This window comes from Oncorhynchus gorbuscha, linkage group LG16, assembly GCF_021184085.1.
Source record: "Oncorhynchus gorbuscha isolate QuinsamMale2020 ecotype Even-year linkage group LG16, OgorEven_v1.0, whole genome shotgun sequence".
Lineage (NCBI taxonomy): Eukaryota > Metazoa > Chordata > Actinopteri > Salmoniformes > Salmonidae > Oncorhynchus > Oncorhynchus gorbuscha.
This window is the reverse complement of record NC_060188.1, coordinates 2867652-2884923: the sequence shown is the minus strand read 5'-3', so window position 1 is coordinate 2884923 and position 17272 is coordinate 2867652. Positions and strand designations below refer to the sequence as shown.

General features: G+C 47.3%; 1 protein-coding gene across 1 annotated transcript; it reads right to left on the bottom strand.

Moving 5' to 3' along the window:
- Positions 1 to 3115: 3115 nt before the first annotated feature.
- Positions 3116 to 16905, bottom strand: trap1 (TNF receptor-associated protein 1). The gene is made up of 18 exons (XM_046305194.1): positions 16708 to 16905; positions 15937 to 16203; positions 15634 to 15716; positions 15324 to 15464; positions 14843 to 14914; positions 13776 to 13936; positions 11492 to 11601; positions 11241 to 11314; positions 10630 to 10785; positions 10252 to 10372; positions 10027 to 10096; positions 9677 to 9824; positions 8003 to 8188; positions 7621 to 7759; positions 5733 to 5818; positions 4444 to 4589; positions 4163 to 4235; positions 3116 to 3710 (listed from the first exon to the last, which is right to left on the bottom strand). The coding sequence occupies exons 1-18, from the start codon at positions 16823 to 16825 to the stop codon at positions 3609 to 3611; spliced, it is 2253 nt and encodes a 750-aa protein (XP_046161150.1). The 5' UTR covers positions 16826 to 16905; the 3' UTR covers positions 3116 to 3608.
- Positions 16906 to 17272: the final 367 nt, after the last annotated feature.

Sequence of the window (17272 nt, the reverse complement as noted above, 5' to 3'; positions counted from 1 at the left end):
ACATCTATGATACAGCCTGGCAAATGTGAACAAGATCTGGGAGTAAGGCCTAAATTGCCACTAGTGGCAAAATAATTACAGTTTAGCATTGGAGGGTCAGTGGAGATGAACTGGATCCCTGTTTATACCTGCTGCTGGACATGGAATGATTTAGGCCACATTTCTAGACGGGTACAGACAATTTAAAAGGGATTGTGATCAGATCTTCCTGACCTCTGCTCAGGAGCTTTCTTCATTCTGTGTTCATAGTACACCTCCAGAGGTAGTCCTGCTGTGTCCAAAGTTGACATGAAAGTTGACATGAATCATGGGTCACGTTCAGCAGGACCCAATGTTTTGGGTTCATATATAAATGGGCTATCTAAGTAGAACAAACATGCCTCTGACATGTAGACTAAGGAATCACATCAGCTCAATTAATGATATTTCTATCTGCAACGTTCAACAACATTTGGCAACAAGGTGGCCCTGGCCTCAATTTTGTTCTCAGAGAAGCTCCGGCTCAAAGACAGAACTAATTTGATTGGTTAGATGAAAGCTCAGTGGGCAGAGTGTAAACCTAATTCTCATAAACCTGCAACGACAAGTACATTCTGACAAATGCTGGATCCCTTCTAGCCATGACCAGTTTACAGATGAAGGTCAAATAAAATAAATGCTTTTAAGAAGGGAGGTTGGATGTGGATGGAGGGTGTTAAATGCAGGTTGTGACTCGCAAGGTTACCATCCTGGTAGCGACTTGTTTTCCAACCTTACCCAACATTCTTAACTAATCACATTTCTAATCTACACTGAACAAAAATATAAATGCAACATGCAACAATTTAAAAGAGTTAGTTCTTATAAGAAATAAATTCATTAGGTTCTAATCTATGGATTTCACATAACTGGGTAGTGGTGCAGCCATATGCCCACCCACTGGGGAGCCAGGCCCAGCCAATCAGGAGTCTGTCCCCACAAAAGGGCCCACCCCCCTCAGCCGATCCCACAGGTGAAGAAGCCAGATGTGGAGGTCCTGGGTTGGCGTGGTTACTTGTGGTCTGCTGTTGTGAGGCTGGTCAGACTTACTGCCAAAATATATAAAACGACATTGGAGACAGTTTATGGTAGAGAAAGGAACATTTCATTCTCTGGCAACAGCTCCGGTGGATATTGCTGCAGTCACCATGCCAGTTGCACGCTCCCTTAAAACTTGAGACATCTGTGGAATTGTGTTGTGTCCCCAGCACAAGATGCATCTGTGTATTGATCCTGCTGTTTAATCAGCCTCTTGATATGCTACACCTGTCAGGTGGATGGATTATCTAGGCCAGGGCTGCCCAACCCTCTTCCAGGAGGTTTTCAGTCCAACCCTAATTTAGCACATCTGATTCAGCTCGTTAAGGTCTTTTGAGCAGCTAATTAGTAGAATCAGGTGTGTTAAACTAGGGTTAGACTGAAAACCCACAGGACCGTAGATCTGCAGGAAGAGAGTTGGACTGAAAACCCACAGAACAGTAGATCTCCAGGAAGAGGGTTGTACTGAAAACCCACAGGACAGTAGATCTCCTTGAAGAGGGTTAGGTTGAAAACCCACAGGACAATAGATCTCCAGGAAGAGGGTTGGGCTGAAAACCCACAGGACAGTAGATCTCCAGGAAGAGGGTTGGGCTGAAAACCCACAGGACAGTAGATCTCCAGGAAGAGGGTTGGGCTGAAAACCCACAGGACAGTAGATCTCCAGGAAGAGGGTTGGGCTGAAAACCCACAGGACAGTAGATCTCCAGGAAGAGGGTTGGGCTGAAAACCCACAGGACGGTAGAACTCCAGGAAGAGGGTTGGGCTGAAAACCCACAGGACGGTAGAACTCCAGGAAGAGGGTTGGGCTGAAAACCCACAGGACAGTAGATCCTCAGGAAGAGGGTTGGGCTGCCCTGATCTTGGCAAAGGAGAAATGCTCACTAACAGGGACATAAACAAATGTGCACAAAATTTGAAAGAAATAAGCTTTTGTGTGTATGGAGAATGTCTGGGATTTTATTTACCTCAGCTCATGAAACATGGGACCAACACTTTTTACATGTGTATATTTTTGTTCAGTGTACTACCTTTAAATATGTGAAAAAACAAGAGGTGTCACAGGTTTTAATCTTGCCGAAGCATTTCTTGAGAAAGTGGATGGACATTTTTTGAGAAAGTGCTTCGGCAAGGGTGTAGATCCCATCACCATCTGATGAAGCTTTGCCTCATCTACACATGGTATTAAAATGTATTTTTCCTGGTCCCTCTTATTTGAGTGTGATATTTTTAGATACATTCACTCCATAGAGCAGCAGGCTGGACAGCCACCAATTCAGCTTTTAAAGGCATTTTCCTCTACGTCCACAGATATCACATTTACGGTCATCTCTGCAGATGGTGACTCATTCAGAAATGGCCTGTAAAATGTGTGCTATAATACGGAATGGATCGAGTCCCAGCCTTAAATGGTTGCATAAAACATCTGTTTACACGAGACATCCAGCTCGACCGTGTGCCTGACTACAGGACGCATTACGCATGTTAGCACCAGGTATAAACGGGTCTCTAGAGGTCAATCCACAGGGTTCAGTAAATGGGTTTTATTCACAATACATCAGTATCATACTTTACAATCTGAGTATTAGACGCGCTCTTTCTTCGATGTCAGCCTTTGTTAACAGGTACAAAAAAATTGGATGGATAACTAATAATATTGGATGGATAACTAATAATATTGGATGGATAACTAATAATATTGGATGGATAACTAATAATATTGGATGGATAACTTGGGCACCGAATTAAGACATTTGTCAAATTCCACACAGATGGTAATATACAATCTCGTACATCTTTCTCCCAGCAACACATCTAATTGTAAAATAAGTCTTTACAGTCAGTTTGAATACTATTATCTGAAGGACAGGAATCTATGGCTCTAATATTGGGATTGCCAACCATCATATCTGAGGAATAGCTGGGAGGAAAATATCACGTAACAAACAAAATGGTACAAAAACAATTAGGAACCTGAATTAAGATGACAAAACTAAAATAGGAAGAAAAAAGAGGGCCAACAGTAACAATTGTATTGAACGGTCATCTAGTCAATCTGCACGTCATGGACATGTGTACAATCATTACACCAGTCCCAATGTCAATACGACTTTACAAAGCCCTAACCCATTCTTCAGATCTGGGGTTTCCACTCTGCTCATGGAACAGTCTGATAAATATCTCGTCATCACACACAACATGAGTCAACACTGCTGGAGAGTCTGAGAAACACACACATCCACAGCTTGAGTCGTGTCCGTCTACTCCATTTTCAGGTCTCTGAGCAGGCAGAAGCCTCCCTGCTCTCCTCCAACAGTCCGTTGGTATTGAAGGGACTTTTCTGGGGTACAGATGGACAGGCCTGAATGTGGAAAGGCCACCAGAGCCGTGTGTTGTTGATGGGGGTAGTATCTGCAGCATGTAGAGCCAGGTCACGTGTCTATGCAGGGCCTACAGTGACCTGACCAGTAGGACAGTTGGTTGGGGAGATGGGGAGTTAAACCAGGCAGTGACTGTAGTGTATAGGGCCTACAGTTGACGGCCGTGACGTCTCAGTGTTTCTCCAGCGCTCTGGTCAGCAGGTTGTTAAGGCGGGCGATCATGGGTCGGGGGTCGTCGTTGAGGCCCGCTGCGATCATGGCGTTGTCGTAGATCTTGAGGTCAAGGATCAGAAGGGGTTAGAGACACATGCAAGACTGGTCTAATACCACAGTCTCAAGGCTTCATCTTAGTTTGACATCTAGGAGTCCGAACACAACAGGTATGAGAATGAAACTGACACAAATAAGAGTAAAACAGATTGCCATTAAGCTCAGAGAACTATGAATGTCCCGAAGAGCGCCATTTCCAGAGAATCTAACTACCATGTTTTTCAAGTGCTGATAGTGTTTGTGTCTCAACCAGTGTTGAGGGTAAATTCCATTTCAATTCAGTACAATTCAGGAAGTAAACTGAAAATTACACTGTAAATGGAATGGGCCCAAACCCTGGTCCCAGCTTGATATGACTTCAGACCCCAAAGTGTAGGGAGGATCGTGTGATCCAGGATCGTGTGATCCAGGATCGCGTGATCCAGGATCGCGTGATCCAGGATCGTGTACTCTACCTGCTCCAGCAGCAGTTGTGCGAGTGCAGAGTCGGACTCCTTCAGTGAGTGCATCTTCTTGATGAGGTCATGACTACAGAGGAAAGGGAGAGCAGAAGACAAGCACAAATCAACACACTACTATTTTGACATTGAATACTGCGTTGCTGGGAAGGGCTGACAAGTTAAGCATTTCACTTGTGCATGTGACAAATAAAACTTGAAACTTATGGATTTGCACATATAAAATGCATCGATTTAGAGATCCCTCTCCCCTCCATCCCTCCATTCCCCTCCTGTACCCAGCGTTGATCTCCAGGGTGGGCTGCAGTATCTGGGCCCTCTCCTCTGTGCTGCGGGCCATCTGCTGGGTACGCAGGAAGTGGCGTGCGGCACCCATCTCCAGCACCGTGATCATGGCTGGGTGGGTATCCAGACGAGGAGTCACCTGGAGGTCAGGGGGTCAAAGGTGAAGAATGAGCAGTCACAGACAAACAAAGGAAACCTTACAAATGGACTGATTCTTACATACAGTACCAAAGTCCAGTTAGCCAGTAGTTACTGTATATATAGGCTGGATCAAATCAGTCACACAAGACCACAGAAGAGGCCCTGGACCGTTCCCCACTGGGTTATAGTGATCAGGGTAATGGAACTAGTGTAGATAGTGATGGTAGGGTAACAGTACCTTGATGTTGGTGACTAGTGTAGATAGTGATGGTAGGGTAACAGTACCTTGATGTTGGTGACTAGTGTAGATAGTGATGGTTGGTGAGGGTAACAGTACCTTGATGTTGAATAGTGTAGATAGTGATGGTAGGGTAACAGTACCTTGATGTTGAATAGTGTAGATAGTGATGGTAGGGTAACAGTACCTTGATGTTGAATAGTGTAGATAGTGATGGTAGGGTAACAGTACCTTAATGTTGGTGACTAGTGTAGATAGTGATGGTAGGGTAACAGTACCTTGATGTTGGTGCCTAGTGTAGATAGTGATGGTAGGGTAACAGTACCTTGATGTTGGTGCCTAGTGTAGATAGTGATGGTAGGGTACCAGTACCTTGATGTTGGTGACTAGTGTAGATAGTGATGGTAGATAGTGATAACAGTACCTTGATGTTGGTGACTAGTGTAGATAGTGATGGTAGGGTAACAGTACCTTGATGTTGGTGACTAGTGTAGATAGTGATGGTAGGGTAACAGTACCTTGATGTTGGTGACTAGTGTAGATAGTGATGGTAGGGTAACAGTACCTTGATGTTGGTGACTAGTGTAGATAGTGATGGTAGGGTAACAGTACCTTGATGTTGGTGCCTAGTGTAGATAGTGATGGTAGGGTAACAGTACCTTGATGTTGGTGACTAGTGTAGATAGTGATGGTAGGGTAACAGTACCTTGATGTTGGTGACTAGTGTAGATAGTGATGGTAGGGTAACAGTACCTTGATGTTGGTGCCTAGATGTTGGTGCCTAGATAGTGATGGTAGGGTAACAGTACCTTGATGTTGGTGACTAGTGTAGATAGTGATGGTAGGGTAACAGTACCTTGATGTTGGTGACTAGTGTAGATAGTGATGGTAGGGTAACAGTACCTTGATGTTGGTGACTCTGTTTCCCAGATTGTTTCTCATCCAGGAGATCAGGTCCTCAGCCTGCTCCTCTGTCAGACGCTCAGAGGCTATAGACACAGGAGAGAACACACAGAGATTTAGAGTACTTCATATTGCTGTCTGAAGCTAGGTTAACTCCTAGATTAGCTCTGTGGTTGGAGGCTAAGAGGCAAATTTCACTTAGTCTTCCATTAGCCAGGATTCCATCCAATTGGCGACAGAATCTGCATAAAAACCTGCGCATTTGTCCCACCAGAGATGTTTTTTCATCAGTCACATGTAGGGATAAAAGGCGGTGTGTGATGATGTAATGTACATAAAATACCTTTTGCATTTTTTTACTGAATAAAAAATACAAAGTTAAATGGGTTTCTATTGTCAACAGTACTGATGGTTTTCTCACAACATGTTAAATAGAGAGCGTGTCCACTCTGGTGTTGGCAGGGCGCTCCAGTCAACAGCTGGCAGATACAGTGCTGGTGGTGTAGCCTACATGACATTATTACGGGAAAAATAGCTAAATTACTTTTTTTGTCGTCAAACAGCAGCCAAGTGTCGATCAACATGTCACCAGAATCAGACCCAGGAGATTTATTGGAAAGGAGCATCAAGATCACTGTGCACTTTCACCACCCTGTGAAGTTCTTCATAACCTCCATCTGAAACCTAATGAACTGAGGGCTTTCCCCAGTCCTAGTGAAGTTCTTCATAACCTCCATCTGAAACCTAATGAACTGAGGGCTTTCCCCAGTCCTAGTGAAGTTCTTCATAACCTCCATCTGAAGCCTAATGAACTGAGGGCTTTCCCCAGTCCTAGTGAAGTTCTTCATAACCTCCACCTGAAGCCTAATGAACTGAGGGCTTTCCCCAGTCCTAGTGAAGTTCTTCATAACCTCCATCTGAAACCTAATGAACTGAGGGCTTTCCCCAGTCCTAGTGAAGTTCTTCATAACCTCCATCTGAAGCCTAATGAACTGAGGGCTTTCCCCTGTCCTAGTGAAGTTCTTCATAACCTCCATCTGAAGCCTAATGAACTGAGGGCTTTCCCCAGTCCTAGTGAAGTTCTTCATAACCTCCATCTGAAACCTAATGAACTGAGGGCTTTCCCCTGTCCTAGTGAAGTTCTTCATAACCTCCATCTGAAACCTAATGAACTGAGGGCTTTCCCCAGTCCTAGTGAAGTTCTTCATAACCTCCATCTGAAACCTAATGAACTGAGGGCTTTCCCCTGTCCTAGTGAAGTTCTTCATAACCTCCATCTGAAGCCTAATGAACTGAGGGCTTTCCCCAGTCCTAGTGAAGTTCTTCATAACCTCCACCTGAAACCTAATGAACTGAGGGCTTTCCCAGTCCTAGTGAAGTTCTTCATAACCTCCATCTGAAACCTAATGAACTGAGGGCTTTCCCCAGTCCTAGTGAAGTTCTTCATAACCTCCATCTGAAACCTAATGAACTGAGGGCTTTCCCCAGTCCTAGTGAAGTTCTTCATAACCTCCATCTGAAGCCTAATGAACTGAGGGCTTTCCCCAGTCCTAGTGAAGTTCTTCATAACCTCCATCTGAAGCCTAATGAACTGAGGGCTTTCCCAGTCCTAGTGAAGTTCTTCATAACCTCCATCTGAAGCCTAATGAACTGAGGGCTTTCCCCTGTCCTAGTGAAGTTCTTCATAACCTCCATCTGTTTCCATCAGGCCTGCCATTACATGTTTTATCCGACGAACTTCACTCGCATTAACAGGTTGGATGGAAAGCTGGTTATTGACATCCATGATCAGGTGAAAATGTGACATGAGTGGAAGCAGGGATTTCCCCTGGAATGTAAATTCCGCATACAGCATTCAGTGACATGGTCAGAGAGAGATGGGTCTTACCAGGCTTGCTGTCCTGATACTTCTCCTCCTTGTAGTGGTCCACCACAATGTCTGTTTCCACAGAGATCAGCTTCTTCTTGTCAAACTCTCTGAGGTGCAGGAGGGTGAGCTCGTCAAACTGCTCATAGCAGAACAGCACCTGGAGACGAAGAAAAGGAGAGAAAGAAAACAGACTGACAACAACTAGAGGGAGTAATGATGAAATCCTGCCCACCACTGATGAAGTAACAGACATTATGCTCCACCATCACTTCTGTCTTATATTCCCATCTGAAAACTAGCCTGGTCCCAGATCTGTGGTCGTTGTTTGACATGACAATGCTCATAGGAGTTAGCAAGACAGCCAACAGAACTGGTAGCAGGCTATCTGACAACAACTCACCTCCATGTCTTTCTGCTTCATGGCCTCAAAGTAGGGGGAGTGTTCAGCCAGGTGTCGGTTTGGGGCACACAGGTAGTAGATGTTACGTGTCCCGGCCTTCATACGGGAGCCGTACTCCTTCAGGTTGGTCTGCTGGCCCGCGGGTAGCACTGAAGACTCAAACCTCAACAGCTTGCCGATGTCCTCCTGTACAAAGACAGCGAGAGAGACAGAGTGATAATGAGTGTGGGACATGACTGACATAATTCACATTTCTGATTCCTAAGACATGATCCTCTTGCTCCCTTCCCCAAAAAACCTACAGACATACCATTTTTCTATTCTTCACACCTCCATTCCTCCACCCCAGCTTTCCCCTGTCCCAGTCTCACCCTCCCTGTCCCAGCCCCCAGCTCACCCCGACGTCCTGCTCTCCCCTGTCCCAGCCCCCAGTCTCACCCTGACGTCCTGCTCTCCCCTGTCCCAGCCCCCAGTCTCACCCTGACGTCCTGCTCTCCCCTGTCCCAGCCCCCAGTCTCACCCTGACGTCCTGCTCTCCCCTGTCCCAGCCCCCAGTCTCACCCTGACGTCCTGCTCCCCCTGTCCCAGCCTCACCCCGACGTCCTGCTCTCCCCTGTCCCAGCCCCCCCGACGTCCTGCTCTCCCCTGTCCCAGTCTCACCCCGACGTCCTGCTCTCCCCTGTCCCAGCCCCCCAGTCTCACCCCAGTCTCACCCCTGCTCTCCCCTGTCCCAGCCCCCAGTCTCACCCTGACGTCCTGCTCTCCCCTGTCCCAGCCCCCAGTCTCACCCTGACGTCCTGCTCACCCCTGTCCCAGCCCCCTGTCCCAGCCTCACCCTCGTCCTGCTCTCCCCTGTCCCAGCCTCACCCCGACTCCTGCCCTGTCCCAGTCCTGCTCTCCCCCCTGTCCCAGTCTCACCCCACGTCCTCACCCCCTGTCCCAGTCTCACCCCGACGTCCTGCTCTCCCCTGTCCCAGTCTCACCCCGACGTCCTGCTCTCCCCTGTCCCAGTCTCACCCCGACGTCCTGCTCTCCCCTGTCCCAGTCTCACCCTGACGTCCTGCTCTCCCCTGTCCCAGCCCCCCGAGTCTCACCCCCTGTCCCAGTCGTCCTGCTCTCCCCTGTCCCAGCCCCCCAGTCTCACCCCCTGACGTCCTGCGTCCTGCTCTCCCCTGTCCCAGCCCCCCAGTCTCACCCCCTGTCCCAGTCTCACCCTGACGTCCTGCTCTCCCCTGTCCCAGCGTCCCCCCCCTGTCCCAGTCTCACCCTGACGTCCTGCTCTCCCCTGTCCCAGTCCCCCAGTCTCACCCGTGACCCAGTCCTGCCTCTCCCCCTGTCCCAGCCCCCAGTCTCCCCTGTCCCAGTCCACCCTGACGTCCTGCTCTCCCCTGTCCCAGTCCCAGTCTCACCCCGACGTCCAGCTCTCCCCTGTCCCAGTCTCACCCTGACGTCCTGCTCTCCCCTGTCCCAGCCCCCTGACGTCCTGCTCTCCCCTGTCCCAGTCTCACCCTGACGTCCTGCTCTCCCCTGTCCCAGCCCCCAGTCTCACCCTGACGTCCTGCTCTCCCCTGTCCCAGCCCCCAGTCTCACCCTGACGTCCTGCTCTCCCCTGTCCCAGCCCCCCAGTCTCACCCTGACGTCCTGCTCTCCCCTGTCCCAGCCCCCCAGTCTCACCCTGACGTCCTGCTCCTGCGTGGTGACGATACCCTCCCTGATGAACAGGCCATAGTCCTCAAAGAACTTGGCGTATTTCTCAGGTTCCTTCTTACTCTGGTCCATCAGGAACTTGATGATACGCTGCTGTAGAACGTCCCTCAGCTTCCTGTAGAGAGAGAGAGAGATGGAAAGCATGACAGGGAGAAAAACGGAGATCATGAGAGAATAAAAGGGAGTGAAAGAGCCGTGGATGTAAGGGAGAAGGAGTAGAAAGACACTGTATTAAAAGAGGGGTGATGTGTACAACAGACTTGACATAGCAGTGTCATTGTCTGGAAAGAGCTGATGTTGTAGGGCTCCAGTCTCACCTGATGAGGGTGCTCTCCTGCAGCAGCTCTCTGCTCAGGTTCAATGGGATATCCTCACTGTCCACCACACCTGTATACACAAATACACACACACTGTTATACTGTAACACGAGCATTTATAATCAACAAAGGATCCGGAAAGAGAGACAAGGAAACACACCAGAGGGCAGATGAAGGGAGACATTAAGATGGGCACAGCTGAGGAGGTACTGAGTAAAGACTGACCTCTAAGGAAGCGTAGCCACTTGGGCAGGATTTCAGTGGCCTTGGTCTGGATGAGAACCTTCCTGCTGTACAGAGCCACACTGGAGCCCATCTCTCTGCTCACGTCAAACATGGACGGCTTCTGCTCACACATTGACACACAGTAATATTACAGGCAGTCGTGGGATATACCGGGACGTCAACATTTACAACTGTCACAGAGCCTTGACCTCAGAAAGATCTCATTTAACATCACTTATTAGTTTCTCTTTTCCTCAACAAGTATCTTTGCTCCCTTCCTCTCCCCAGTCATACCCTTGGTGCCCCCTACCCCTCAGTGCCCCCTAACCCTCCATCCCCAGCCCTCTGCTCCCAACCCCAAGACCCCCCTCTCCTCACCACATCTGGGACGTAGAAGATGGAGCGGATGTTGACGGGGGCGTCAGCGCGGTAGTGCAGTGTGTAACGGGGCTTGTCGTACGACTGAGCCACGTAACGGTAGAACTCCTCGTGCTGCCACTCACTGATGGACTTGGGTTCCATCATCCACAGGGCCTGGGAGGGACGTTAATATACCGGATGGATACACTGTTACACACAGAGCAGGCAGGTACACACTCACTGATGGACCTGGGTTCCATCATCCACAGGGCCTGGGAGGGACGTTAATATACCGGATGGATACACTGTTACACAGACAGCCAGCACAGACAGCCAGGCACACACTACAAAATAGGACTAATAACTGGGAATCAGTCCAACAAGTTTTCAGAACCAATAAGTTGTCAGGGCCAATTAATGTATCAATCAGTTTGTCTCTTGACTTTGTTTCCAGATAAGTTGATTCCCTCTATTAGAATCCATGTGGACGCCACTTAATCGATAAGTCCAGCAAGTCAACTAATCCTCACCAACAACCCCATGAAGGACATGAAGCCGTAACAATCAGAGTGGTCCATCTCAGCCCTGTAAGAAGTGGATAGAACCAGAAGAGTGGGCCAGGTGCTCACCTGGAGAGTGTTGAGTCGTCGTCCATTCAGGAAGACGGGGAAACTGACAAAGTTGCTGTATTTGGTCACCACCTCTGCAACAACATATGACATCTGTTAGTCCTGCCTGGACAAGCAGCAAGCCTCCAAGCCTGACACAGACTCTGACATGAATCTTACAGGAACGATTATGCATGTGGAATGTCTACTATATATGTGGAATGTCTATAAAAGACAGAACAGTTATCAAAGGGGTCTAGTATGGTCCATACCTTTGACTCTGTCCTCAGCAGAGAACTCCTTGCAGTCATCCTTGAGGTGCAGCACTATCTTAGTGCCTGGTCTGACCCCACTTGCCTCAGCTATCTCAAACACTCCAGACCTGGGGAGCACAGAGATCACACACTGTGGTCTATATCTTTACATCAAACACTCCAGACCTGGGGAGCACAGAGATCACACACTGTGGTCTATATCTTTACATCAAACACTCCAGACCTGGGGAGCACAGAGATCACACACTGTGGTCTATATCTTTTACATCAAACACTCCAGACCTGGAGAGCACAGAGATCACACACTGTGGTCTATATCTTTTACATCAAACACTCCAGACCTGGGGAGCACAGAGATCACACACTGTGGTCTATATCTTTTACATCAAACACTCCAGACCTGGAGAGCACAGAGATCACACACTGTGGTCTATATCTTTTACATCAAACACTCCAGACCTGGAGAGCACAGAGATCACACACTGTGGTCTATATGTTTTACATCAAACACTCCAGACTTGGGGAGCACAGAGATCACACACTGTGGTCCATATCTTTTACATCAAACATATTCAAATGTGTTACCATACCTCACCATCACGATTCTCGATCCATCACACTGTCACCTCTCCATCCTGTTTCCCTCTCCATCCTTCACTCTCCCTCTCCACCTGGGGAGCATCAGAGATCATCACACTGTGGTCTCCCTCTCCATCCTTCTCTCTCCCTCTCATCCTTTACATCAAACACCTTCCAGACCTGGAGATCCTTCTCTCTCCCTCACCATCCTTCTCTCTCCCTCTCCATCCTTCTCTTACATCTCCATCACTCCTCCCTCTCCACCTGGGGAGCACAGAGATCCTTCATCCTTCTCTCTCCCTCTCCATCCTTCTCTCTCCCTCTCCATCCTGTGGTCTCCATCCATCCTTTTACATCAAACACTCCATCCACCTGGAGAGCATCAGATCCTTCCCTCTCCATCCATCCTTCCCTCTCCCTCTCCATCACTGTGGTCTCCATCCATCCTTTTACATCAAACACTTCCATCCACCTGGGGAGCACATCCATCCTTCCCTCTCCCTCTCCATCCATCACATCTGTCCCTCTCCATCCATCCTTCCCTCTCCACATCAAACACTCCAGATCCTTCCCTCTCACAGAGATCACATCACTTCCCTCTCCCTCTCCATCTATATCTTCCCTCTCCCTCTCCATCCTTCCCTCTCCCTCTCCATCCTTCCCTCTCCCTCTCCATCCTTCCTCCTCCCTCCACACTCCAGACCTCACAGAGATCCACACTGTGGTCTATATCTTTCCTTCCCTCTCATCAAACACTCCATCCTTCCCTCTCACAGAGATCCACACTGTCTCCATATCTTTACATCAAACACTCCAGACCTGGAGAGCACAGAGATCACACACTGTGGTCCATATCCTTTTCTCCATCATCCCCTCTTCTCCTGTGTCTCCATCCTTCCTCTCCCTCTCCATCCTTCCTCTCCCTCTCCATCCTTCCCTCTCCCTCTCCATCCTTCCCTCTCCCTCTCCATCCTTCCTCTCTCCCTCTCCATCCTTCCCTCTCCCTCTCCATCCTTCCCTCTCCCTCTCCATCCTTCCCTCTCCCTCTCCATCCTTCCCTCTCCCTCTCCATCCTTCCTCTCCCTCTCCATCCTTCTCTCTCCCTCTCCATCCTTCTCTCTCCCTCTCCATCCTTCTCTCTCCCTCTCCATCCTTCTCTCTCCCTCTCCATCCTTCTCTCTCCTCTCCTCTCTCTCCCTCTCCATCCTTCTCTCCCTCTCCATCCTTCTCTCTCCCTCTCCATCCTTCTCTCTCCCTCTCCATCCTTCTCTCTCCCTCTCCATCCTTCTCTCTCCCTCTCCATCCTTCTCTCTCCCTCTCCATCCTTCTCTCTCCCTCTCCATCCTTCTCTCTCCCTCTCCATCCTTCTCTCTCCCTCTCCATCCTTCTCTCTCCCTCTTCATCCTTCTCTCCTCCCTCTCCATCCTTCATCCTTCTCTCTCCTCCCATCCTTCTCTCTCCCATCCTTCTCTCTCCCTCTCCATCCTTCTCTCTCCCTCTCCATCCTTCTCTCTCCCTCTCCATCCTTCTCTCTCCCTCTCCATCCTTCTCTCTCCCTCTCCATCCTTCTCTCTCCCTCTTCATCCTTCTCTCTCCCTCTTCATCCTTCTCTCTCCCTCTTCATCCTCCTCTTTCTTACCATCCCTTCCTCTTTTCACACTGATCAAATTCCTCCCCTCTCCATCCCGCCCTCCTCTCCTACCCATCAGAGGACCACTTGTATCCGGGGCTGCTGGGCTCGGCTGACTGAGAGTAGACATCCACACGGTCAGCCACCATGAAGGCAGAGTAGAAGCCCACACCAAACTGACCAATGATAGAGCTGCTGGCCTCCGCCTGGCTCTGCAGGGAATCCAGGAAAGCCTAGGAAGGAGGGATGGGGGATAGAAAGAGGAAGCAGGGGTCAAATGTGAATTGAATGGAAAAGAGACACCAACAAATGTGAGCAAATTGATGAAAGGAGAAAGCTTAGGCCCTGACATTGTAATTGAATGAGATTGTATATTTTTTTTTATTTTTTTATTTCACCTTTATTTAACCAGGTAGGCTATTTGAGAACAAGTTCTCATTTACAACTGTGACCTGGCCAAGATAAAGCATAGCAGTGTGAACAGACAACAACACACTGTTACACATGGAGTAAACAATAAACAACTCAACAACACAGTAGAAAGAAAAAGAGAGTCTATATACATTGTGTGCAAAAGGCATGAGGAGGTAGGCGGATAATTACAATTTTGCAGATTAACACTGGAGTGATAAATGATCAGATGGTCATGTACAGGTAGAGATACTGGTGTGCAAAAGAGCAGAAAAGTAAATAAATATAAACAGTATGGGGATGAGGTAGGTAATAGATAGATAACAATGAATTTGGGGAGGGACGATACCAGAGATCGTTACAGAGATGGGGACCACTCGTTAGTAACGTGGCAAAGAAACAATCCACAAATTGAATTTCATTTCTTTATGAAAACAGCCCTACTGTTGGAAACAAACAGTACGCTGTCATCCAGAGTCATGTCATTATTTTACAAACTAAGGCACAATATTTTACATACAGCAGGTTTTTAAAAGGACCAAAGACTTGCCTGCTTCGTGTTTTCATTTTTGCCATGGAATGAATATTGTAATACTGGTATTATCACAGGCCCATAATTGATTTTTTCAATATTCCTCAAGTCATTGGAATTAAAACATGAATGAAATGGGAAGGTAGATAATGGGGAAATGTAAGAGATGTAACAAAGATAAGGGAGCTAGGTTTACCTTGGATCCAGAACGAGCGATAGTCCCCAGGTTGGCCACCAGCTCCTCTTGGTTCATCCCAACTCCTGTATCCTAAAAGAGGAAGGTATATTATGATAAATACGCTGCTGTTAAGCCATCACCAAGAGCAAAGGACCATTTGGTAATACATTCCTCCTATCTTTGGAACTACAGCCAGCTGTCAGAACTACAGCCAGCAAGTTTTATAACTGTGCAAGTTCTATAACTGTGCAAGTTCTGTTTCATCCACCAGGTGGCAGAATGTGCTTTTCAGAACTTTGAAATTAACAGAAACATCTACATTTACATTTACATTTAAGTCATTGATTATGTGCATTTTAAGTCAATCAAATAAGCATTTGACGATGATTCATGACAAAAATAATTATAAGAAAGATAGGATAAAAATGTAAATAAACTCTTTAAAGCATGTTAGCAGTTACCACAGCCACCCTACTCCCTCGTCCTGGTTTGGGCGTACCTGGATGGTGAAGGTGCCCTTGGCCTGGTCCGTCTGTAGGTGGATCTCCATGGGGGCTGTGTCTCCCCCTCCCGTTATCAGCTTGTGGCGCAGCTTCTCCAGGGCGTCACTGCCATTGGAGATCAGCTCACGGATGAACACCTAAGCAATGGGTCAGGATGGAAAAGGTTAAAAACACAGAATATCTTAGCGTAAGGTTCCTGAAATACCTAGCTAGATACAGCAAGCACATTATCACTGGTCCATCAGTTAGTCATTTATATACATTCAATCAGTTCAAGTTGCTGTGACTGGTCAGACCTTCCCTCACCTCCTTCTCAGAGTACAGAGATCTAGCAACAATGTCCAAGAGTTTCTTGGTCTCAGCCTGGAACTCATGCTTGGAAAAGGTGCCTGGACAAATCAGATTGAAAACTGTTAACTTCATTAGTTTAGCATGCTAAGGACACAGGATGTGGACTAAAGTATATATACATACAACTATCCAGTGTCCATTAATGTTGCCAAATCATAATACTATGACAATCACTGGCTAGTGATGTTGAAGTTTCAATTGTTATAGCACAAAACTGAGAATGTTAGCTAACAGGTCTGAGGTCAGAAAACATATCACCTTGGACATTCTCTGTGTCTTGGATGATTGTGTGCAGGGGTTCTTCTTCAGGAGCTTTATCCTCTGCCTCTTGAATATTCTCTACTTCTTCAACCTTCTCTGTCGCAGGAGCTTTCTCAGCTTCTAGATCCTTGTCTGTATCCTGAGGGACTCTCTCAGCTTCCTTGGTGCTGTAGTAGGAACACTGGGTGAGACCAAGGCCTGGGTGGCTGGGGTTCCACATGCCACTTCTGGACCAATGTTTCTGCTGCTGCCTGACATGGGCATCTGTTGACAGGAGGGGATAGGTGGGGTGCGAGGTCATGCAATCATCATATTGAATATTCAAACGCATTGAGTGTCAGTGGTCATGGTTCGCTTTTAGAACGTCCTTGCCTTTGATTTATCTGATGCAACATGAATGCAAGTTTACAATATAGTAGGTTAGGCCAAGGATACATCCTTATACATTTGATTTGATTATCCTTGGTAAAGATACTGGTCGTCTGTGTTGCGGTACGGGGCAGACATGCAACTGTCCCCATATTTATATACAATGGTCCGGTCACATATGCAATTCATTCACCAGATGCCAAATATCAAAATATGCTAGCTAGCTCAAACAAAAATAGTTGGATGGCACATTTGTCAATAAACACCGCATTCCAGTCGTCGACTTGTTCATGTTGCATATGACAGGGAGTGATCTTGTGTAATATAACGTCAGCACGTTAGTTAGCTCATATAACTGCAATGCTTTAGCTAGCTAACTAACGTTAGCGAGCGGCTTACCTTCACTGAATGGTCCTACAGTCCTACTACCCAATCCTCGTCCAGAAGACAGGAGTCTGGAGTTGGCCCTTCGAGAAGAACTCAAAGCGAATTTGAACAATTTCAGGCACCGAGACATCTTTGACAGAGCAAGAGGTCGTTTGACCTATTCAACACACGTTAAACAGATGTGCGACAACCGCAAGCACAAGTAGGACCTCTCACAGTCGCACAAAGATTACGTAATTCAAGCTACTAGCATATTGCCTGCTTAGAGAGATGTGCTAAAAAAATGAAAATACGGGAATTAGACAGAAGACTTTGGTGCAAATGAAAAACCCCATTCCCAGCATATTATAAGCTACATTTGCATTAAGACAAATCTACAATGCAAGACAGAAAAACATGTTTAAAGTTGTCAATTCCAAACGTCCCAATATTTACCTTTGATTGAAGGTCATTGTTGTGTATACTGTTAGGGGTTAACTGTGCAGCAATCAATTATTTTACAGTATGTCTGCAACCACCAATATGGCACGTTTTGCTGTAAGTAATCAAGTCATGTTTTGGTAAACCGTTACATGAT

Excerpts from the sequence above, each read along its gene's own strand:
- trap1 (XM_046305194.1), bottom strand. The coding sequence starts at position 16,825 with ATGTCTCGGTGCCTGAAATTGTTCAAATTCGCTTTGAGTTCTTCTCGA. Across the intron at positions 15,717-15,936 it reads AGACACAGAGAATGTCCAAG|GCACCTTTTCCAAGCATGAG; the intron begins GTGATATGTTTT and ends TGATTTGTCCAG. Across the intron at positions 13,937-14,842 it reads TCGCTCGTTCTGGATCCAAG|GCTTTCCTGGATTCCCTGCA; the intron begins GTAAACCTAGCT and ends CCTCCTTCCTAG.